This window comes from Polypterus senegalus, chromosome 13 (genome assembly GCF_016835505.1).
Source record: "Polypterus senegalus isolate Bchr_013 chromosome 13, ASM1683550v1, whole genome shotgun sequence".
NCBI lineage: Eukaryota > Metazoa > Chordata > Cladistia > Polypteriformes > Polypteridae > Polypterus > Polypterus senegalus.
In genome coordinates, this window is record NC_053166.1 from 149893458 (window position 1) to 149919474 (window position 26017).

A 26017-nucleotide genomic window follows, 5' to 3' on the forward strand; every position below is an offset into this window, starting at 1 on the left:
AGATAGATAGATAGATAGATAGATAGATAGATAGATAGATAGATAGATAGCTTTTCCACACACTCAAAGTGCATTACATGGACAATGTGGAGGCACACCAACCACCACTGAGGTGTAGTTTCCACCTGGAGAAAGTGATGGCAGCCATTATTGTGCCAGTATTCTCACCACACATTAGGTATTAGGTGCTGAAATGGTCAGAGAGACAGTTTGCCACTTTGAGACAGGGGATGTTTAGAGGGGCCAGAATGGTCAAGGACATCAAGGTACACCTTATTCTTTTTGAAGGATGCTCAGGGGTCTTTAATGACCGCAGAGATTCAGGACCTCTTTTTTTGTGTCTCATCTGAAGGTCAGTACCACTTTTAACAGTATGGTGTCCCTGTCACTGCACTGGGGTATTGGGATTAACACACAGATTAGAGGGTAGGCGCCCCCTGCTGGCTTAACCTACACTGTTTCCAGCATCAACCCAAGCTGTTCCTAGTTGGTCCCTCATCCAAGTACTAGCAGGCCCAAAACATGTTATCAAAATGTTTCTTATATTCATTATATAATAACATGAGATTACATTTTTTTTCTCGACCATCGCTACAAATCTGAAAGGGTAAGTAACATTAATAAATGCCATCTTTGTGTGGAGTATTCCTTGAAGAGTGCTGCTCCAGGGGTCTCTGACCTGGTCACTGCCTATTTTTTTGTGTGTCAGTAGAAGTTTTTAGTGGAATACCAAGGCTTTCTTCGCAAATTATAAAGTTTTGTGTGTTTGTCCATTTAATTATCAAAATAAAATTGGCCCAGTGTGGTTGTTTGCCAAGGTATGCCCTGTGATACCCAGAGCAACTGTGCTGACAAATCTGATTTAAATAAAACGAATATACAGATAGAGATAAAATAATTATACTGTATACAATTGAAAAGCAGTCCTGTTTCTGTCACATACTAATATTTAATAAATATTGCTATACTTGATTATATCTGAAATCATTTGTATCAGTATTTACATGAAACATCCCCCTCATTCAGTCATTTTAAATCACCTCTCCGCTCCATATGCGTTGCTCTGTTTCTGTGCGTTGATTTCTAGAAGCATTCCCCTCATAGCCATATACCTGGGACGAGCTTCTTGCAGTTTTGATCCAAACCAGCCCCGCAGCTACAGCCTATCCCCCCTAAGGGTATGATATTTTCACACTAATATTACCACATTAAGTGCCGTGCACATTCCTTCATAGATGAAGAAGACTTTGAGGAAGCGCTGAAGAGCAGGCGAGTCAGACATGTCTTAGGTACGCTTCCAAAGTCCGGAGTAGGTAGTTCATGCAGTGCGATCCTGCCGCCAATCTGCTTTCGGGCTGGCCTTTTTTTTTCCTCTCCACTTTTGACACCCCCCACTCTGACCACTCTAGTTTTGGAGAGGGGAGGAGGCTGTCTGCGCGCCGTGCCATTTGCTCTCACAGTCTTGCGGAGACGGCGCAGCCGAGCGCTTTGCGGAGCGCATTCCTCTCAGTCCTTGGGCTTCTGTGCTACTAAGTTGTTGAGCGCGCTGAGGGGACTTGTTACTTCTGACTGCTGATCTTTCATGGTCTTTGAAAGAAAAAAAAAGAAAAGAAACAAACAAATTGAGAACTGAAACACCGAGGAGAAAACGCGGCCATAAGAATTAAACTCGGGAAAGAAGAAGGTGAAATCTGCGGAGGTGAGCTGGACTCAAGTCGGGATGTCGGATCTGTCTGTGAACGACCATCTGGAGGGAATCCTGTCAGATTTTGAAGGTAAGAGCGGCACACGTTTCTTTGTCCGACTCTTCGTGACTTTTAAACGATTGCTTGAACTTGACGTCTTAATGCAACAAATGTGTTTCAGTTCATCCGTTTTTTGATTTGTAAACTTTCACATAGTGTATGTCAAGCAGTATAACGTTACAGATAAAGGCACAAGTAACGGCACCCCTCTGTTTAATACAGTTCTGCATTTGTCATTAAGCGACGGGAACCTCAGCTGTATTGAATTAAACGAGTAAGGGTGATCCATTAAGGTAGGGACGGACGGATGGAAGGATAGATGGATGAATGACGCTTTTCTTTATGCACCTCACACGTTGATGTTAATTACACCTGACGTGGAGGTTCAGGCTTTTAAAGAACAATCGAAGTTAATTTTACATGTGTATTCAACAGCAAGTCGATTGCGCTTTACACCTACATATCAACAGCACTTTTGTTTATGTAAACTTTATACAATTACTCCAGACATATATAAATATACCATATCTATCTATACACAGTATATATTGTATAATATATATTATTGTATATGCAAACGCACATATTCCTGTATGTGCAATGCCCATCGAAACCCATACTGAGCCGAGCGCGTGAAGGGGTCCTCTTCGGTTACCGAAGCGCGCGCCCCTTAACTTTCGTAAACGGCGCCCTAGGCGGCTGGCTATGTGGCCAAATGGATTGACCGGCTCTGCGTAAATGTACGTATGTATGTTTGTGCATGTGCGTTTAAAGGCCAAACAAACAAACAAACAAGCAAATAAAATGCATATATGAATTTGTGTGTATATGTATGGCGTAGTGGTTGTGGGTTGGACTTCAAAAACGTAGGATGCGAGTTCAAATCCTGCTATTGACTTTGTATGATCAAGACCATTAGCCTCTTAACTTGTCGCCAGTGTCGCCTAAAAATGTGTCTATATGTATGTATGTTTGTGAATGTGCGACTTACTTAAACAATAATATATATGTAGATATGTACGTGTGTGTATATTTACGGCGTAGTAGTTAAGTCTTTGCACTTCAAACCCTGCGGATGTGGGTTCACATCCTAGAACTGACATTGCTGGACCATGAGCAAGTCAGTTCACTTGCCTTAACAAAAAGAAATGTCTGTCAAATATTGTAAGTCGCCTTGGATAAAGGTGTCAGACAAATACTACTACTAATAATAATAAGTAATTTTGTGTCTGAAAGCTGGCAACTTACATGACTTGCCCGGGGTCAAAGAGAGCTCCGGAACTGGAGGTTAATGCTGCAGTCCAATGCCTTAAGCCATAAGGCTACTAGTGCTTCCGACTTTATAACTACTAACATGACATGGCATTTCCACACTGGCTTAAATTCAAATTAGGGAGCCGAAATCTCGAGATCGGACGTTAGACACCAAATAGATTTGTAAAGATACAAAATTATTCATAATTATACATTTGATTTTAAATAGCGTCTTTTATCATCCTTAATGCGCTTAAGTTACGGTGGTTTGACGTCAGCAACAATCTGAGTCATATTTGGGGTACCTTTGCCTATTTGCAGCTTTTTTAATCTAATTCGACTCGTTGATTAATACAGCAACACAGTTTTGGTTGACAATATTAACAATGAACTTCTTATATCATACAACTCTATTAGTTCCATCAATATATCAGTTTATGCACCCATTCGTCCAGATGAGGGGTCGCAGCAGTCCGCACCGTCGAACGGAATGCAGGAGCCAACTCTGGCCGGGGCGCCAGTCGATCCACCGCAGGATGCAGTCGAGCCCTTAACGGCCTCAGCACTTCTAATCTCTGTGAAAGTGATCATTTTTAGAAATGACATGTTCACGTTGGTCTTTCTAAATCAAGGCAATTGTGCAGGTAAGATTTCCACCGCTTATTGCTGAACGCCGCGAGTGTTTGAATCCCACTCAGATTCCTCATTTTTAGATGCGGAGGTTTCATGTGAATCCCGTCCGCTTCACCTCTACGCTGAACTATTTTGTTTAATGCTTTGTTGTTGGTTGCCGCAGGTGCGACTTTTCTTGCGCTCGTTCTGCGTACGATTCAAACCAGCGTGAAAAGATAATAAACCAAACCGAGCCAAAAGTAGAAGGGCCGTACAGATAAGAGATGTGAAGATTACACCGAAATGTAAATAGAACAGGAAAAATTTCAAGCTACGCGACGCATAACATAAACAGACAAACAAAGCTTTAGTTTTTGAAGCCCAGAGTGAGCCAAGTGCCAAATTACCGTCGGGGCCACACACTCTACTACATAAACCATTTTCTTGTTTCTTGGAATATTATTCTCGTTTTCAGCATTGCTAAATGAATTCTGAAGGAAGTGGTGTTTATGTTTCAAACGGCGTGCACATAAGTGCGCATGCGGTGCTTTGTTTGCTTTACCTTCTTATGTCCTACCCGACCCCCCCCATATCTGATTTCCCTTCTGCAACTTTCTGAAAAGTCGTCCATTTGTGCGCAGGTTTAGCCCCCTTTTAATCACTAGTCAAAACTGCTTGAGCTGCTCCTGCTGCTGTCGTCTTATGTTTAACTCCTATCGGCGTTCACATTAGGTCTTCCCTTTTCTAAGTTCTGTCGTCTAAATTGCCACAACGGGTGACAGCAGATTCTAAACAAAATAGTTTTGTGGTGCGGTGGATTTAAAACAAAAAGAAGACAAGTTTGCACAGGTCGTCGCGATTTAGCGCGTTTGCCCTACCGCACGCACACACACAAGTGCCACGCATTCCTATAATTGTGGGGAACAATCGGCGCTTATTAAAGTCACCGCGCGGTGCTGCCGCTGCCTTCGTATGCAGGCCACAGTTGTCATTTCAGTCACGTAATGCGTTGTACTGCAAATGTATGTGTTATCAGCACACACCGGGAACGCCCCCAGAAACATTTCGGGTAAGTACGCAAAATATGGTCCGGGGCTTTGCCCGCATTCTCACCCATCGGGGTGCCAGAGGTGGGGGTGAGGGTTGTCACTGAAATCGCACAGTGTTAGGAGTGTATCACAACTTTTTTGAAGTCAACTGCTTTCGAAAATTACTTTCGAAAAAGTTCAAATTATATTTTTAGGATAAAAAAGGTACGGCAGAGGGCGCCACGCGCAGTTCCATTTCTTTGTCGGTATATAAACCATTGAGGGCCATAAATGTATGGACATATACATACACCTGGTCAGTCCCCGAGGTAAATTGTCTTTTCACATGACCTTTGGTGGTCTCAGGGCCTTTCTGGAGGGCCCAGCGGAGTAGGACCCCTTTCTGACAGTAATGGGATTTGAACCAGCAACTTTCCAGATACCAGTGGTGTTGCTTAACCACAGAGCCATCACTCCACCTTTTGATTTTGAATTTGAAGCATAAAGCACATTTTTAAATTTAGGGTAGTTTAGACGCACAATGCAATGGAGTAGTTAACGCTTTGGACTTCTAAACCTGAGGTTCAAATCCTGCTGTGTGACCCTGAGCAAGTCACTTCACCGGCCTGTGCTCCAATTAGAAAAAAACAAAAGTGATGCAAGTAAATGTATCCCAAATAATAAGAGGCAGTGCAGTGTATTGGGGAAGGCTTTGGATTTGTTCAAAAAGGTTTTGGGTTCACATCTCTCTACTGATGCTTCTGTGACCACGAGCTGGTCACTCCACCTGCCTGGGCTTCAAATGGAAAAACAATAGAAATGACCGAAAGAACGAGATTATGAATACAAGCGGCTGAAATGAGTTTCCTCCGCAGGGTGTCTGGGCTTTCCCTTAAAGATAGGGTGAGAAGCTCATAGTACAGCCGCTGCTCCTCCGCATCAAGAGGAGTCAGATGAGGTGGCTCGGGCATCTGATCAGGATGCCTCCTGGACGCCTCCCTGGCAAGGTGTTCCGGGCACGTCCAACTGGGAGGAGGCCCCGGGGAAGACCCAGGACATGTTGGTGGGACTGGGAACGCCTTGGGATTCCCCCGGAAGAGCTAGAAGAAGTAGCCGAGGAGAGGGAAGTCTGGGCATCTCTGCTCAAGCTGCTGCCCCCGCGACCCGACCTCGGAGAAGTGGAAGCGGAAGAGGATGGATGGATGGCTAGAAATGTACCCAATTGTTGCAAGTCACCTCGGATAAAGGCATCAGCCTAACAGTAATAATAATAGGCAGTGTGGTTTAAGTGATTAAGGCATTGGACTTCTTCAAAACCCTGAGGCTGTGGGTTCACTTCCTGCTAAGAGTACCGTCTCTGTGTGACCCTGAGCAAGTCACTTCACCGGAATTGTGCTCCAACTTGAAAAACAAATGCAATGTAACCAAATATACCTCAGGTGTTGTAAGTCACCTGGGATAAAGGTGTCTGCCGAATAATAATAAAACTGTAAGGAATAATAGGCAGTGCGGTGTGGTGGTTAAGGCTTTGGACTTCATCAGAACGCTGAGGTTGTGGGTTCACATCCTGTGTAACCCTGAGCAGGTCACTTCACCTGCCTGTGCTCCAAGTGGAAAAACAACAGAAATGTAAACACTAAGGGGCAGCACGGTGACGCAGTAAGGAGACCAGGGTTCACATTTCAGGTCCTCCCCATGTGGAGTTTGCATGTTCTACCTGTGTCTGTGTGGGTTTCCTCCGGGTGGTTCCGTTTCCTCCCATCGTCCAAAGGCCTGCAGTTTGGATGAACTGATGACACGAAATTGGCCCCAGTGTGTGTTTGGTGTGTGTGTGTGTGTTTGGTGTGTGTGCGTTCGCCCTGCAGTGAACTTCACACCCTGTGTAGGGTTTGTTACTGCCTAGCTGGGAATGGCTCTGGCACCCCCCACCGCCCTCGTCTGGATTAAGCGGGTTAGAAAATGACATGACATGTAACCGATTGTATCTCAAATGTTGTAAGTCACTTTGGATAAAGGCAAGAACCAAATGAGCAAATATTAATCCTATCAAGCAATAAGAAACGTTACATGATATAATGAGACTGGTAAAGTCATCCCTGATGGAGGATCACAGGAATCATGGGAAAGAGGGGTCCTTTCATCGGAGCAACGTTTCAGCCGTGGCATGGCCAAATGGGGAGGCAGCTAGATGGATGAGGTCTCCAGGACTCTAAAAATATCCAAACCTAATTATGTCATATCATCTACTGTTAAACCGTACTTCTAAAATTTTTATTGTTATGCTGTCTTAAGGAATTGTTCTGTTCTGTATATTGTATTGTATTGTATTGACCCCCTACTTTTGACACCCACTGCACGCCCAACCTACCTGGAAAGGGATCTCTCTTTGAACTGCCTTTCCCGAGGTTTCTTCCATTTTTCCCTACAAGGTTTTTATTGGGAGTTTTTCCTTGTCTTCTCAGAGAGTCAAGGCTGGGGGGGCTGTCAAAAGGCAGGGCCTGTTAAAGCCCATTGCGGCACTTCCTGTGTAATTTTGGGCTATACAAAAATAAACTGTATTGTATTGTATTGTACTCGTGGCTGAGGCTTTGAACCGTAAAGCACTTGGCTACTCCTAAAATTGTGGCTCACTGTGTGATGATGAATGCGTCGCCACAAGTGCCTTCGCATCAGTTCTAAAACTGTGGATGAACTCAATCCATACTGATTCTCTAAATCGAATGTGTCGATAATGTTCACTTGAAAAGGCGCTATATAAAATCCAAAGGTTGAACCCGCGGTGTGTTTCTGCGCAATGCACATACCCTGTCAGCAGCCAGTTTGTAGAAATAAAAATGTATTTTTTTTTCCCCTAAAGCTCTTTTGGGTGGCGTTCTCTATGAAAGGCGCTATATAAAATGAAATGATTGCGCCCACCACGTATTCCTGTGCAGTGCGTGTACTCTAACAGCGTTCAGTTTGTAGAAATAACATCACAATTGCTCAGTGTTTTCACTTGTAAAGTGTTTGTGGGTGCCGTTCATTAGGAAAGGCGCTATATGAAAGCGGCCTCATTTTGTGACCCTGGGGTTTTTCTGAAGCTATCTGTAGCTTTTATTGGTTGTGCAAACGGGACTTTGATTGCTCATTGCTGCTAACCTAAAAGTGGCGCTGGGGAGGCGCTATAAAAAGAAAAAGGTTGAAAGGATTCACTATGTCTCAGTGGGTCACTGTGCGGAGATTACAAAACGCGACAAAGAAATTGTTCAATACGTTTACTTTTTAACTATGCAAGGAGCCATATAAAAAAGCAAAGCTACTCCGTCTCACCGTGTAACTGCCCCTGCCAGTGATCATTTTATAAAAATATGGCAGCCATTTTTTAAAGCACAGTGCAATGAATTTACTCTCAAAGGCGCTATATAAACCTCAGGGTTGTACTTACTTGCTCTGTGAACTTGTGCGACTGCTGGTGGTTACATGTCCCTTTACTCTTCCTGTACATTACCTTTGCATGATGTTCACTGGCAAGGCGCTATAAAAAAAACTGCAAGGTTGCACTGATTTACTCCTATGGCTATTATTTTTCCTTATTTGACTGATGTCCTTATCCAAGGTGACTTACAATATTTGAGATACAAAAGGTTGCATTTCTTTTGTTGTTCCACTTAAAGTCCAGACAGGTGAAGTGACTTACTCATGGTCACTTAGTGTCAGTAGTGGGATTTAAACCCCCAATCTCAAGGTTTGATGTCTCCTGTGCTCAGTTTATAGAGAAAGGATGTCATTCGATAAATACCCTTCTTTTATAGTGCCACCACCTGTGCTACCCGTCTAAGACAGGTTGAAATCCAAATCATCAATGTAGACCTCAGCATTAAAAGTTTGCAGTGCACTATCTGTTGGAATGTATTTTAGAAAGCATGTAGTAATAAAATACATTGCATTTTCCATTTCAACAGATGGCGCATCACAAACATTTGGACTAATACATTACTACAGATGTTTGTGATGCGCCATCTGTTGGAATGGAAAATACAATGAGTATATCTCTGCTATATGCCATTTGGTATGGGATTCGTAAAAGCAGTGTTCATGTTTGTGTTGTGCCATCTATTGGAATGTTAATACTTGAAAATAATATAAAACGGTTAATGGGAGTCCAATAACTATATTGTGTCCAGCAGAGTCTGTATCATTAAAAAAAAAAAAAAGATGGCTAATTTTTAATAAATCAGCTGTGGTGCTTGTGGTATGGGATTCTTAAAAAACACTGTTAATGTCTGCAATGTGCCATCTGGCATATGGAATGCATACGTCTCTGCTATATGCCATTTGATATGGGATTTTTAAAGTAGTTGTAGCGTTTATGTTGCACCATCTGTTGGAGTGGAAAATGCAGTGGATGTGTCCCTGTTGTATGCAGTTTGATGTGGTATTCTTGAAAGCAGCGTTGGTGTTTATAATATAATATACTACATTAAACCACTGCTTACAGATTTATATAGTCCAGTGGTTCTCAATCGGTGGGGCGGGCCCCCCTAGGGCGGCGCAAAGTAACAAAAAGGGGAGCGCGAAGATGTGAAAAAAAGAAAACAGAATCAAAAATATGAAAAAAACATCTTTTGAAGCCAAAACAAATTAACTTAAACTACATTCTGATACTAGAACAATAAATATAGAGTTAGATAAATGTCGATAAAAGTTAAGTAGGTATAATAAAATATGCAACTACATTTCAAAAAAAATGTTGGGGGGGGGGTGCGATTTAAAACTGTTATGAAAACTCGGGTCGCAAATACTTAAAGGTTGATAAACGCTGATATAGTCTATTATATTTCTATGATGTAAAGCAATGTGATCTTTGTTATTCTTACAGTATTCCTTTGAACATTTGTGAAATGCATTGAGCATGGGAAAGGCGCTATATAAATCAAATGTATTATTATTATAGTACAGTACTAGGGTGTTGTACCATGTTAGCCATTATGAATGTAGTAAAAAGTCAAGCAAAATTACACCTTTTATTGGCAAACTAAATAAATTACAATATGCAAGCTTTCGAGTTGCCTTATTATTTATATATTATATATATATTTATATATTAATATTATTATTTAGTATTCCAATAAAAGGTGCCATTTTGCTTATTATTATAATGAAATTTTACTTGCATGTGCTAATTTACATGCAACCATTTCAGTCCCCAATATTAAGTCACTATATGGTCTTACATGTAGAAATCTGATACTAATGGTGCAGGCTTGCCTTGGTATTTATTTCTTTTTTAGTCCCTAGGTTGTCTACCTATTTCAGGGTCCCCATTCGTCTTTACACCTCTTGTTAGTGTGAGCAGGGGGCTCACTGCCTGTCACTTACGCCAGTTTATAGCCCTGCTTCCTCCAGTCAGACATGGTGTACGGCAGTTGTGTGCCTTACAGCTTCAGGCTGCGAGGTCATAAAGAAGCCTCGACGTACACAACACGGCGCTTGTTTCGCTCAGGTCATTCTCTGCAGTCTTTGTTCTCTGTGGGCTGGTGGGATTTCGGCAGCACTGCAAACATCTGACGTGCAAAAACCTTAAACCGGTTTTACGGGTTCTTGTCACGATCGCTTTGGGCTCGAATGAAAGAGAACTTCTGTGTTTCGCTGCAAACGTATACTGCAGAATTTCGAAGTCGGCTCCGGACAATCAAAACGACATTAACAGAACCGCCAGTTTGGGTCTGAGATGAGGCCGTCAAGTCACGAAGCGTGTTCATTAACTCGGTTCTGTATTACGACGGCCACCTTCTTGTTCCCGTAGACCGTTTATTAAGTGGCAAAACTCCAAGAGCTCAGTGGCTGCCGAAAAGCCGCCCCCCGCGGCTACGGAAAGACCTTTCTAATCTGCTTTACTACAATTACAATGAATTAGCGGAAGCGCGCTCATTCTGGGGCTATCTGTGGCTTTAATCGCTCGTTTAAAGGCAAAAAGCTCAGACCGTCTTATGTTTCCATTTTTCCCGCAAATACAATACAGCTGCTGCCATCGTGTCGGAAACTTCTAGGCAATGTACACACGGAGGATAGAACCACTTCAACAGCGATCCGAAGTATACTACGCTAATGGTGATTAGTCGCGATTGAAATAAGCGCACAGTCTGATTTACTTCTCCTTGTTATTTAATGCCTTTACTAGCAGTGCGACCCTTCTAAGACACGCTGAAATCTAAACAGTTGCCCTCAGCGTTGCAGTTTGCAGGGCACCATCTATTGGAATGTATTTTGTAATGCATGTATTAATAAAATGAATTGCATCTGTCATTTCAACAGATGGTGCATCACAAAACATTTGTAGTAATAAAATGTATTACTACATTTGTTTTGTGATGTGGCATCAATTGGAATGAATTTTGTAATGCATGTATTAATAAAATGCATTGCAGTTTCCATTCTAACAGATGGTGCATCACAAATATTTGTAGTGATTACTGAGAGAGTTCCAGCTGCAGAGCTGCTTTTGCAGCACCATATGTCACTGCAGGTCTGCACCAGCAGTTTAATGGTGGAAGTGACATCACTGCACGTCTGTACTACGTGCTAACCAAACTAATCCCTAACCTTAAATTACTCCTAATCTTAACTGTTTATACTAACAACACTGATCCTTATCCTTAACTTCTGTTATGAACAGCTGGCCAATAGCTGTGGTGATGTATGGTGCTGCAGCTCTATTGGGTTTTATTAGCATTACCAGAAATGTTTGTGATGCACCATCTGTTTTAATGATAAATGCAATGGTTTTATTACTGCAAATGTTTGAGGTGCCATCTGTTGGAATGACAAATGTAATGTGTGTTGTTGCTACAAATGTTTATGATGCATCGTCAGTTGGAATAACAGAGTTAATGGAAAATGGACGGACACTGATGCACAGACACACTTATTCTTTTATTCCGGTGGATTCCTTCAGCCATAAAGGTGCTGGCTCCATAGCTCCTTGGGTGACATTAGTTTGTTAATAATCTTCACATAGTTGCAGCAGCACAGGTGTCACTGCAGTCTTATGAGTCCTGGTTCTTTAATGGCACCTTACTGTACTATGTTGTTTGGTTCCTGGTAGAGCCATTACTTGACAAAAAATATACAAATATATGTGTGGACAAAACAGAAATCTGTGTGGTAGGCAAGCTGGATGGGCAAGAAAACCTGAATTGTGTGTGTGTGTGTTATTGTATGCACACAATTCCTATCGGTGTGAGATTTATTTATCATCTGTTCATGGCTCTTTGTGGAACCAAAAATGGCATCACTCAGAAGAACCACTCTGGTGCCTTCATGTTTAAGACTGCGGGTGGAATTTCATGGTAGCTGCAAATGATTGCTCACAGACACGAGCCTTAATTTTGGGAAAATTTGGAATCCAATTGTCCACACGACTACATTTTCATTTAAAAATGGTGTTTTAAAACAAAAGCAATCTATGCTTACAGTAGAATTTACACATCGTTTACAAAAGTATTTCTGTCCATATTAAAATGACCATTATCTATCTATCTATCTATCTATCTATCTATCTATCTATCTATCTATCTATCTATCATATAGTGCCTCTCATATCTATCTATCTATCTATTTATCTATCTATCTACAGTGCATCCAGAAAGTATTCACAGTGCATCACTTTTTCCACATTTTGTTATATTACAGCCTTATTCCAAAATGGATTCAATTCATTTTTTTTCCTCAGAATTCTGCACATAACACCCCATAATGACAACGTGGAAAAAGTTTACTTGAGATTTTTGCAAACTTATTAAAAATAAAAAAACTGAGAAATCACTTGTACATAAGTATTCACCACCTTTACCATGAAGCTCAAATTGAGCTCAGGTGCATCCTGCTTCCCTGATCATTCCTTGAGATGTTTAATTGGAGTCCACCTGTGGTAAATTCAGTTGATTGGACATGATTTGGAAAGGCACACACCTGTCTATATAAGGTCCCACAGTTGACAGTTCATGTCAGAGCACAAACCAAGCATGAAGTCAAAGGAATTGTCTGTAGACCTCCGAGACAGGATTGTCTCCAGGCACAAATCTCAGGAAGGTTACAGAAAAATTTCTGCTGCTTTGAAGGTCCCAATGAGCACAGTGGCCTCCATCATCCATAAGTGGAAGAAGTTCGAAACCACCAGGACTCTTCCTAGAGCTGGCCGCCATCTAAACTGAGCGATCGGGGAGAAGGGCCTTAGTCAGGAGGTGGCCAAGAACCCGATGGTCACTCTGTCAGAGCTCCAGAGGTCCTCTGTGGAGAGAGGAGAACCTTCCAGAAGGACAACCATCTCTGCAGCAATCCACCAATCAGGCCTGTATGGTAGAGTGGCCAGACGGAAGCCACTCCTTAGTAAAAGGCACATGGCAGCCTGCCTGGAGTTTGCCAAAAGGCACCTGAAGGACTCTCAGACCATGAGAAACAAAATTCTCTGGTCTGATGAGACAAAGATTGAACTCTTTGGTGTGAATGCCAGGCGTCACATTTGGAGGAAACCAGGCACCGCCATCACCAGGCCAATACCATCCCTACAGTGAAGCATGGTGGTGGCAGCATCATGCTGTGGGGATGTTTTTCAGTGGCAGGAACTGGGAGACTAGTCAGGATAAAGGGAAAGATGACTGCAGCAATGTACAGAGACATCCTGGATGAAAACCTGCTCCAGAGCGCTCTTGACCTCAGACTGGGGCGACGGTTCATCTTTCAGCAGGACAACGACCCTAAGCACACAGCCAAGATATCAAAGGAGTGGCTTCAGGACAACTCTGTGAATGTCCTTGAGTGGCCCAGACTTGAATCCGATTGAACATCTCTGGAGAGATCTTAAAATGGCTGTGCACAGACGCTTCCCATCCAACGTAATGGAGCTTGAGAGGTGCTGCAAAGAGGAATGGGCGAAACTGGCCAAGGATAGGTGTGCCAAGCTTGTGGCATCATGTTCAAAAAGACTTGAGGCTGTAATTGCTGCCAAAGGTGGATCGACAAAGTATTGAGCAAAGGCTGTGAAGTACATGTGATTTCTCAGTTTTTTTTATTTTTAATAAATTTGCAAAAACCTCAAAGAAACTTTTTTCACGTTGTCATTATGGGGTGTTGTGTGTAGAATTCTGAGGAAAAAAAAGAATTTAATCCATTTTGGAATAAGGCTGTAACATAACAAAATGTGGAAAAAGTGATGCGCAGTGAATGTAGCATTCCAGCCGGACTTTATTCAGACGATGCACTCAATAATCATGATGAATGGACCATGGTGGGGTATTCCAACACATTTATTCACAAATTACCATAGACACATCGTAAGAGCTGTTCGCCTTCCAGCTAGATGCTAATTTAAAGATGAATGGAAAACGATAACTTTCTCATTAACCTTTTTTTGGTGAGCAAACAGTAGCAGTTTGAACTTCCTTCCCGGAAGTTGCCCGTTCCCAATTTCAAAATAAGAGTCTAATGAACATTATAAGGTATAATTCCTTCAGGGATTTAAGTATCTAAAAAATATCAAATAGAACAAATAATCTGGGTCATTTACAGTGAATACTTTCCGGATGTACTCTATCTATGTAATCATCTATCTATTATATAGTGCCTTTCATCTATCTATCTATCTATCTATCTGTCTGTCTGTCTGTCTGTCTGTCTGTCTGTCTGTCTGTCATATAGTGCCTTTCATCTCTCGCTCTCAGGGTAATCTGACATAAAGAAGAGAGTCTCTTAACGCACTCGCCGTAGCCTCCGAATTCCTCCTCTAAATCATCAGGTCTTCTATTTGTATTTACTTTACCACCTCAGAGTTTTCTTTTCTTTTCTTTTTTTCTTTGCCATGGGGCAGATGAATCTTTTTATCTTTTGCATCCTCCTGATGTAAAGCAGCTGTGTTTAAAGGAATTGCTTTTTTCACAGGCCATTATAAAAATTGTGAAGATGTCTTGTCTTGAAAGCCTTTTAATGGCAAAGAAGTATGTGCCTCTGGCTGAAGCCTGAAGACGTGCCTGGCAGCATCGGGAGACGAGGTGTGCAGACCCCTCCTGACTCGAGCAGTTCACAGCTCATTCAGTACGCAGTTTGGTGGTCTGTTTTCCGTGTCGTTGTGTATGTGGATGTATTGTAATGAGGTGAAGCTGAGTTTGGTGTATTAGTGACAATCATGCTTGGCAAATGAATTTTAAAAACTGCACCCTTGTTCCAGGGAGTCGAGGTAATGTGGTGGTCAGCGCTGCCGAGTCGTGGATTTGAATTCTGCACCTTCGGACAGTCTGGTGTTCCACCAACATCCCTTAAGTTGGCTGAATGAGTTACATGGTAACAGATAGATCAACTAAAATAGTTAGGTCGATACGACACGCAGTATAAGAGAAATGGTGGATAGACAGACACAAAAGGTACTATAAGGTAGGTAGAGAGATATGAAAGGCACTATATAATAGCTATGAAACACACTATAAGATAAATAGGTGGAGACACAAAAGGACAGACAGACAGACACAGGCACAAAAAGGACACAAAATAAAAAAAGCACTGGCACTGATGGAGATCAACAGAATGGGATGCCATTCCCAAATTTCAAATGCCATAGCAAAAGGTCGGGATGCTCATGTCAAACGGGGTCTTTCAGTTTTCCATTTTTAATAAATTAGCAAAAATTACTAAAAGTCCTGTTTTTGCCTTGTCACTGTGGAATTGTGTGTGTTGTTTGATGTGAAGAAAGGCATTTACATGATTTTAGGGCAAGGCTGCCACATAACAGAATGTGTAAAAACATGAAGGGGTCTGAAAGATGGATGGAAAGATGAAGAGATGTGAAAGGCACTACATGATAGATAGATAGACAGATGAATGAAAGACACTATATGATAAGACAGATAGATAGCTAGCTAGATGTGTAAGGCACTATATTATAGAATGTGTATATATATATATAATATATATGTGTATATATATATGTATATGTGTATATATATGTATATGTATATGTATGTATGTGTATATATATAAAATATATAGAAAGGGCACTATATTATAGAGAGATAGATGGGTAGAAAGATAGGAAGAGTACTATATGATAGATGGATAAAAGGCACTATATGATAGATGTTTAAGACTCTACATAATAGAAAGATACATAGATAGGAAGGGCACTGTATAATAGATAGATTGACAGATGGATGAAAGGCATTATATGATAGATAGATGGACGGAGGAAAAGCACTGTATGATAGATTGATACTTAGATAGGAAGGACACTATATTATAAATAAATGGATGTGTAAGACTCTACATAATAGACAGATACATAGATAGGAAGGACATTATATAATAGATAGACAGATGGATGAAAGGTGCTGTATGATAGACAGATTACAGATAGATATATAAGGCTTTATATAATAGATAGATAGATACAGTAGATAAATGGATGAAAGGCACTATATGATAGACATATAGATGTGTAAGGCTATATGTAATAGATAGATAGATACATAAATAGGCAGGACACTATATAATAGATAGATAGACAGATAGATAGGCAGGCCTGCCCATCACTGCCCGCGCTCTCTCGTGTGTTCATAGCTGGCAGCTTTTCTGGTGGTTGATTCCAAAGTGACCCGTGCGGACCCCCTGTTGCCCAGTTCTTGGCCGACGCCTCCATGGCTGCTAGGATAGGCTCTGGTCTCCATTAAGAGACTGTCCTGTTATTTAGATGTCTTATCTTTGTACCCCTCCTACTGTCCCAGTTATGCAGACCCTTTCTGGTTTGCTTTAAACCCAATGCCAAATGAGCCCACATGCAGTTTTGTGAAAGTTGTTTGCATTTTTCCTTTGTTTTTTTTTTTTTGTTTCACAAAGCCATTCACGCTCTTCCCACACTTGGAGAATGATAGATACTTAAGACTAATGAAAAGCCAAAAGCGGCACAGAGAAGTCATGCAGGGGACGTAAGAGTGTTTGGAATATGACAAGTGAATCATTGTATCCTGTAATTATACATTAGTTAATGATACGGCTTCACATTAGCCACAAAGATTGAAAATAGCAAAGTTCAGAAGTTTAGATCTGCATCCGGTCTTCCTGTTGTGACAGCCTTCAAGCCGTCAGTGGTATAAGAAATCAATGCCGCCGTGTGTTTAGAGAACAAAGTCGTATGGAAGATGAGATGTGTACCTGATGAATAAAAGACAATGGTGTTAGGTGTTCATAAAAAGGAGAGCAGCAGCCCTCCAACTCTGACAGCAAGAACCTGAAAGAAAATGGAGGCATGAATGGAAGGACTTTTTAAACTCTGGGTTGTCCATTCAAAGGTCAAAGAAAATTACAAGAATGGTTTAATCTTAATATGTCACCTGACCAAATGAAACCAATTCTGGGTCATGGTTGTCATGGCAGCACTGAGCATAATATAATTGGCCCAAGATCAGCAAAATATAATCAATCCAGCATACAGAATAAACAACAAGCAAAGGAAAAAGAATCTTAAAGTGACACGTTACAAACAAATACAACGGTCCAGGCGCGGAGTAATGGGCATCAACTCAAAGACCCCCGATTGAACAGATCCAGTGATGTGCAGTCGTGATCAGAAGCTTGATGGACTCTATAATTCACATCTAAGCTTTGACATGCCAATATGTATCCAACAACGCCAGGGCTGTAGAAGGCTTCATAATCCAGTTAGAGATATACCTGCACGTAATTTACGTCAATTCAGTACAACGACGTGACATTTCATACCTTAGCGATTACAGCAACTGTCATGAGGTGACAAAGTATCAAGTTATACTGGTGACCAGCCAATGAGGGGCCAACCAGCATGCGTACCGTACTGTAGGTCTTGGCTAAATGACAACGATGATGACACATCAAAGTCAACATACACCGAGCGTAAAGCAGGAGCCAACCTTGAATGGGGTGCCAGCTGAGGGCTGGGCTCACTCAGGCACCCACCTGCACAGTCACCAGGTGGAGAATGAACCCAGCTGGCATGTCTACTGGTATGTGGGAGGAAAACCTGAGGACACTGTGCAAACTTCACACAGATACTGTGTGCCTCTCTGCTATGTATCATAATAATTGCAGCCAAAGCAGGGGGCAGGAGACTCAAATCCAGAATGCTGTAGCCATGAGACAGCAGCACTACCCACAATGCCAGTGTGCCACCCACTTTTATTAAATATGATGTTATTAAACATACAGTAATGCCTCTCTACCAGATTTCACAATTGTTAACAACCAAAGATGGGGGCATAAGATTCAAACCCAGAATGCTGTAGCCATGAGACAGCAGCACTACCCACAATGCCAGTGTGCCACCCACTTTTATTAAATATGCGTATAATGTTAGTAAATGTACAGTAATGACTCTCCACCAGATTTCACAATAATTATCAACCAAAGCTGGGGCCACAAGATTCAAACCCAGAATGCTGTAGCCATGAGGTAGCAGCACTACCCACAATGTCAGTGTGCCACACACTTTTATTACATATAATGCTATTAAACATACAGTAATGTCTCTCTACCAGATTTAATAATAATTAACAACCAAAGATGGGGGAATGAAATTAAAACCCAGAATTCAGTAGCGATTAGACAGCAGCACTACCCACAATGCCAGTGTGCCACCTACTTTTATTAAATATGTGTATAATGTTAGTAAATGTACAGTAATGGCTCTCCACAAGATTTCACAATAATTATCAGCCTAAGTTGGGGGCATGAGATTCAAACCCAGAGTACTGTAGCCATGAGGCAGCAGCACTACCCACAATACCACAGTGCCACCCACTTTTCTGAAATATGTGATTAAACATACAGTAGTGCCTCCCTGCCAGATTTCATAATAATTAGTCAAAATTGGCGGCAGCCAATCTATTGCTTAGTTTTGGTGTAATTTAACTTGTATTTTGTTCAGGAGCTTATCTGTTCCTCGGTATTCAGTCACTTTTGCTGGGTATTCCCATTGAAGTTGTGTGCATTTAAAGGAGGAATCCATTTTGGCAGGAAAGCCTCGGCAGCAGATTGTCTTCTGATTATTTTTGTGCTCTTGTGACCGCACCCCTGATAGAATCTTTTACTGCTCTTTGCAGATGATCTCTCCTGAGTCTCTGCCAGCTGGGGTGGTGTGAGTCATTGCATACTTCACACTGTATATCCATGGAAATGTGTATTTGTAATCGCTGGGGGTCTGTATAAAAACCTGAGGCTGCATTGTGCTTTATTTATTTATTCTTTGCTTTGCAGATCAATTCTATATGTGAGGGTTAACAATGATAATGTAGTTACGGTTGCTGCTTTGGACTCCATTTTGTTTGGGCTCTGTGTGCCCACCTGACATTTCTCCATAGGCGATTTCCTCCTATATGATGTGCGTGCGTGTATTCTGCAGTGGAGAGGTGCCCCCTCGAGGATGGGCTCCTGCATTGCACTGGCACTAATTGATTATAATATTAGACTGCTAGTGATATGTACTGTAATTTGGGTTAAAATAGCTGGAAGTATTGAGTGTGGTATCTCTGTTGTTCAGAGCCACCAGTCTGCAGCTACAAAAATTCAGATAAACTTCTCATAATCCTAATCTTAACCACTAGCTGTACTACTCGCCTGAGGTGGGTTATAACCTAAAAAATCAAGCTTTAACATTTGCAGTGCACCATCTATTGGAAGGCATTTTATAACGTATGTAGTTATACATACGTACATTCCAACAGATGGTGCATCGCAAACATGTGTAGTAATAAAATGCATTACTGCAAATGTTTGTGATGTGCCATCTATTAGAATGTATCTTGTAATGCATGTAGTAATAAAATGCATTTCAGGTTGCCATTCCAACAGATGGTGCATCACAACCATTTGTAGTAATGAAAGGCATTACTGAGAAAGGTTCAGCTGGAGAGCTTCATGCAGCACCATATGTCTCCATTAATCAATCTTCCTGGGTGAATAAGGTGGACAGAGTCTGACAGCCATTGTTTCTGCATTAGAAGTTCTTGCTGTTATGTCCAGCAGGCAGGAGAATTCAGCGGGCGACTGGAAGGCAAGGATGTAATCAAAATACCATAGCGAGGGCCAGAACCAGGACAATGAATACCAGGAACCTAAGTCAAAAGTTTGAGAGGGCAGCAGCAGATGACATAAAAATTTAAAATCCATTGATATGATTTTCTAGTGGCTGCTATCAGTTTTAGGCAGACGCCGGATCAAATCTAATCTTAACGTAAATCTAACAATATACGGCTGTATTCAAAATCTGCATTCACCCAGTAAGGATGAAAATCAGATCTGGAACAAACTTAATGAACTGGAAACAGTAAAATACACAAAAAAAAAAAACGCACAAGGACGTTCAGCAACAAGAGAGCCTTTGTGAAGCTGAGTGAGGTGCATCCTGGGATTTGGAAGACCACCTGTAAAGGGCTTGTGAGGGTTGTCGAATGTTAAGACCTAACATTGCTATTAACAATAAAACAATATGAAAAGGTTAATGGCAGGCGGATAACAGTTGTGGCTGGCAGTGTTTGTACCATTTAAAAAAAAAGCCCCCTCCCCATTTTGCCACCCTTAACTGTCCAGGATGATTTTTGTACCTTTCACCCTGTGCTGCCATTTTTTTCCTCTAACCCCATGTAACCCTCAATTAAGTTTTTAATGCTTTTTTGTAATCATTTTTGGCAATTTAAGATGACAAATTTTCAATAAATCAGCTGTAGCGCTTGTGGTATGGGATTTGTAAAAACACTGTAATGTCTGTGCCATCTTCTGTAATGCATGTCTCTTCTATATGCCATTTGGTATGGGATTTGTAAAGCAGTGTTCATGTTTGTGTTACACCATCTGTTGAAGTGGAAAGCGCAATGCATGTGTCTGTTGTATGCAGCTTGGGGTGGGATTTGTAAAAGCAGTGTTGGTGTATGTGTTGCGCCATCTGTTGGAGTGACAGAGAAATAGAAACCAGACAGACAGATGGACCCTTGTTCTTTTATTAAGGTAGATGGGATAGCTGATGATATTAAATGTGCTACATTAAACCACGGTTTATAGGGTCATTTTTCTATGATGTAAAGCAGGGGTGTCCAACTCTAGTCCTGGTGGGCTGCAGTGGCTGCAGGTTTTCATTCTAACCATCTTCTTAATTAGTGAGCTGTTTTTGCTGCTGATTAACTTGTTTGCCTTCATTTTAATTGATGTGACTCAGACTCCTTAGTTGTTAGCAGCCAAACAATAATGAGACCCAAAAAAAGCCGTCACATGACCAGCTCACCAGAAAATAAAGAAAGGTGAAGGTCTCGGTCATGTTGGTCTGCTCAGGTCACCAAAACATCTTGACGGTGGTCTTAGAAAAAACAAAAAGTCGTCAGTCTTCTATGGCAGAATGAGAGCAGCCATAAGTCATGATATTCATTAACGACTTTAATTAGAATTGGCTCCTTATTAAGAAACTGGTTGGAGTGAAACTGGCTGGTTCGTTTCACATCTCATTTCTGTTTGGCTGCCATTTAATGAAGAAACAAATCAGTTCAGAGGACGGAATCCTTAAAAACAGGGCTTTTGAAACGAAGAGAAAAGGAGTTAATTACCGTAGCAGTGAAAACTGGTCACTGATTAGGAAAAGGGTCAGAATGGAAACCTGCAGCCGCTGCGGCCCACCAGGACCAGAGTTTGACACCCCTGATGTAAAGTAATCTGATCGTTGTAGTGTTATTCCTATAGTATTCCTATGGATATTTTTAAAGTGCTTTGAGCATGGGAAAGGCGCTTTATAAATCAAATATATTATTATGGTGACATTTTTTACTTGCATGTGTTAATTTACATGCAACTATTTCAGTCCCCGGTATTAAGTTACTATATGGTCTTGAAATCTGATACTAATGGTCCAGGCTTGCCTTGGTATTTTTTTTAATGTCCCCAGGTGGTCTACCTATTCTTCTCTACGCCTCTTGTTAGTGTGATCAGGGGGCTCACTGCTTGTCGCTGATGCCAGTATATGGCTCTGCTAACGATTTACTCCTCAAGTACCAAGTCAGACATGGAGAACCACAGTTGTGTGCCTTACACTTTCCGGTAATGTAATGTAAAAGAATGTGATTTTTGTACCATTTTTTCCCCACAGTCAGTCTGTCATTGGCCAACCCGCTATATCCTAACACAGGGTCACGGGGGTCTGCTGGAGCCAATCCCAGCCAACACAGGGAACAAGGCAGGAACAAATCCCCGGGCAGGGTGCCAGCCCACCGCAGGGCACACACACACACACACACACACTCTAGGGACAATTTAGGATCGCCAATGTGCCTAACCTGCATGTCTTTGGACTGTGGGAGGAAACCCACGCAGACACGGGGAGAACATCAAACTCCACGCAGGGAGGACCTGGGAAATGAACCCGGGTCTCCTTACTATGAGGCAGCAGCGCTACCACTGTGCCACCGTGCCACCTATTCCCACAGTATTCCTTGAAATATTTGTGAAGAGCTTTGAGCATGGCAAAGGCGCTATATAGGGCAAATGTAGTATTTAATTTTTATTAAAACAGTTCGATGACCTGCTGCCGCCCAATGTCATGCCACCCATTTCCTCCGATACCCAGACGTGTTTTGTCACTTTATATATTTTTTAAAAACAACGGTCACCCTTGTGCTCCCTTGAACACGAGTAGACTATAAAAGCAACAGAAAACTGGAACTCCCCCAGTCCGTGTTTTACTTCTGGCCGCGTCCCAAATATCCGTCACTTCTCTGGCGGCACGTTCCATAGGATTGGCAATCTGTGAAGAAGGGTCCTTCCTCTGCCTTTAACGGATTACACCTTGTGGGATTCCACTGCCCTCCATGCCTAGGGGGCTCTCAGGTTACTGTGTGGGGGGTGGAATCCTGTGGTTTGCTGACCAGGCAAGGGACACGCAAGTCACTAGGAGGGAGGAAGGCGAGCTCTGCACTTTAAATTGGAGGGCAGGATGACATCAGCGCGTTAGGTGTATTTGGTGACACTGGTGACACTTGTGTGCTTCTTGGTTTGCTTTGATCCCAGCTTCTGACGTTTCAAATTACTGGAAGTGGACAGGACCTTGAACTCGCTCAGAGGATTTCCCATTTTTATTTGCAAGGAAGTTATGTCCTTTATTTTTAGGCAACTTTTTTTTTTTTTTTTAAATTTCTAAAAGCAAATGTGAGAAAAAATGAATGTAAGCAGTAGACGGGATTACGAAAGCCCCATCAGACTAATTCCAGTCATTTTGACTTCGCATTTTGTTGAATACACTTAACAGTTCATGTGAAGAAAACGTTCTCCCTTCTCCTGTCCAAATTACCTGGAAACCGATGGATGGGAGGGGTGCCCCCCGTGTAAGAAACAACCGAGTAGTAATTCAGGTGGGGTCATTAATGGCGACTCTCCATCGAAGTGAGGGGTCATTCGGGTCCCAGATGGTGTCCTGAGGCACCGCCATCCAGAAAATGCAAAAGTCCAAGAAGGATCCTGTGTGAAGATCTCCAGATGAACCCCAACAGACACAATCTGAATAAAGTGAAGCACCAACCCCTTTAACACTCTGTTGGTATCATATGTCGATAGATGATGAAATGTAAGAAAATAGGCACCCAGCTGGCCTACTGCAGAATTGGAGGGTCCTCTTATGGTCCTCTTGGGCGCCCAATTTCTTCCTGATGGGTCTGATGACATTCCAGCGGTAATCACCAGTGCTGTCTTACCATCAACCAACATGTGCAAAGCACTTGGCATCATGACTAGAGCTTGATATGAAAGGCACTATATAATCCACAAATCTTCAGATGGACAGATAGATACAAAAGGCCAAACATTTTGGACAGCCCCTCCAAACTGAGCTGAGGTGTTCCATTGTTGTCATTCTGCAACTGCGTGCACGTACCTAGTGAGACGAATCACTGTGATGCACAATGTGCCGAGAACGGCGTGCAATGAAGAGTGGGGGCTGTTAGAGCCACAAGGGAAGGGGCCGACTCCATATTAATCTGGGTGCCCATCGAGCTCATATTGGTGCCATGGTGAGGTGCTCACATACTTTAGGCCATACAGTGTAGGATCGGCACTACAGATAGATATGTTTCATGACAGGCATTATTTAACAGATTGTGTGACCTGTAGGGGGCACCACTGAGTCCCCAAGCCCTTAAACAAATAGCAAATACCTTCACACAGGTTATTTTTAAGCTCTCCCATAAGTACAATTACTTCTTCTTCTTTCTCTTTTCTTCCTCTCCTTCCATTCCTTCAGGTGGGCTTCATCCTCCACTTCCTGACTCTGACTTTATGAGGCAAGGTGTGGGAGCCCTTTTTATGCCAGGTCCAGGGGGCACTTCTGGTGTTCCAGCACTGCATGTTGAAAGCACTTCTGGGTCAGGCTGAAGTTCTTTAAAGTAGAGGTGGTCTGTCCCTGCAGATCCCCCTGGCGACACCCATGGAACCCTGCAGTGCTACCTCATGGGGCTGCAATTCCCAGCATGCCCTGTGGGTATCCATGCAGGCACTATAGCCCAGAGAGACTGCCACCTATTGTATCGGGGGAGTAAATAGTCCATGCGGGTGGTCTTCCCTTGTCATTCCATTATTCTGTAAGAAGTCTTGTACCATCCCGGCTAGAACTCCGGCCCATGCTTGGTGTCCATGACAATAGATGGACATTATTTACATGCCACAGCAGCAATATGGAGCATCAAGTGCACAGAGACGCTGTGTGCCAGTCGCTCATCTGCCAATACCACTGATCAGTCTATTTCTGACATTTAGGGTCTGCTGTAGCGGCTCTACCTTAGGACGCGGTGAATCTACTAGTTCAGATGTTTCCTGATGTGCGGTTCAAAGAGGCCATAGTGAGCGCTGAATGCTGATTTCACTCGACTCGACTATTTTTTTTTTTGGGGCCAAAAGTCTAAGTAGTTGGATGGCTAGAAAGTCAACAGAATGTGAAAAGAAATCTGGACGACGCCCTCTACTCCCATTGTTTTTGACGTTGCCCCTATTTATTTTAAATTACCGGCCGTGCCCCCTGGGTGAGGTGTTTATGGGTGAGTGGAATGCTGGCATCTAGTAGAAGAGTGATGGGGGAAGAGGTCTGACGAGACGGCTCCTGCGCTTACTTGAAGTCTGTTTTCTTCTTCTTGATTTTCTCCCCAACACCCTCACCAAGTCAGGTCAGGTCAGGGGGCATGCACTGGTACAGCGCGTTGCCGCACCCACCACATGAAGAAACAGCTTGGGATCCTGGTTGGCAACACAGAAGGTTCAGTCCCACCCTTAGGAAACGACCGTCGATCAGCTGCAGCCAGGTATTATGTGGGTGTCCCTTTGGAGTGGTCCAGCCACTCGGGCCCCCAACAATGAGGGTCCTGTGATCACCCTCGGGGAAATGCGTCACATGGCCGTAGTGTCGTAACTGACGCTCCCTCACAATGCAGGTAATGTGCCTCATTTGGGACTCCGTGAGCAACACAAAGTCAAACCAGCGGCACCCAAGGATTCTCTGAAGAGACACAACACCAAAGGAGTCCAGTCTTCGTCTAGCGTCCATGTTTCACAACCATATACCATACATACTCACGCGGATAAGTCGGGACTTGATTTTACCGTATAATTTCCCGGATTTTATAATGTCGGGCATATAAATCAAATGTGGAAAGCTCACGCTATTGGTCCAAGAGATTCTGATATGCCAACGCCTACCTGAGAGAGTAACCACCGAGCATACGGCCTTCTTTTTCTATGTATTGTGCCTACGTGACCACACAGTAATACCCGCACTATTCTGAAGCAACGTTTGCACTGTTTTGTGTTTTTTGTATCTCACACCCTCGTACACCTTTATCGTAAGAGCATCCCTTATCTACGATAAGAAGAAAAAAAATATGAAGCTGGATTTAAATTAAAAGTCGTTGAAGTGGCGAAAGAAATTGGGAGCTGCGCTGCTGCAACAAAAGTCGATGCGTCTGAGAAACTGATGTGAGATTGAAGGAGGCAAGAAGATGTCAGTCAGTCTTTGGCCAACCTGCAATATCTTAACACGGGGGGCTGCTGGAGCCAATCCCAGACAGCACAGGGCACAAGGCAGGAATAAATCCCAGGCAGGGCACCAGCCCACCGCAGGGCACACACACACACACACACACACTAGGGACAATTTAGGATTGCCAGTGCACCTAACCTGCATGTCTTTGGACTGTGGGAGGAAACCCACGCAGACACGGGGAGAACATGCAAACTCCACGCAGGGAGGACCCGGGAAGTGAACCCGGGTCTCCTGACTGCGAGGCAGCAGCACTAACACTGCGCCACCGTGCCGCCCTGCAAGAAGATGTATTAAGAAAAATGCCTAAGTGTGCTCTGCGAACTGGC

At 42.7% G+C, this 26017-nt stretch overlaps 1 protein-coding gene across 2 annotated transcripts in view; it reads left to right on the top strand.

Annotated features, from left to right (window-relative positions):
• Positions 1 to 997: 997 nt before the first annotated feature.
• Positions 998 to 26017, top strand: part of sept12 (septin 12) — a 226079-nt gene continuing 201059 nt past the window's right edge. Inside the window, exon 1 of one of the 2 annotated variants that reach the window (XM_039776523.1) lies at positions 998 to 1775. In XM_039776523.1, the coding sequence (XP_039632457.1) occupies positions 1721 to 1775 (55 nt within the window). In that variant the 5' untranslated portion in view covers positions 998 to 1720. Of the gene's footprint in view, positions 1776 to 4616; positions 4681 to 26017 lie in introns of those variants that run through there. The other variant, XM_039776524.1, reaches the window with a different exon arrangement.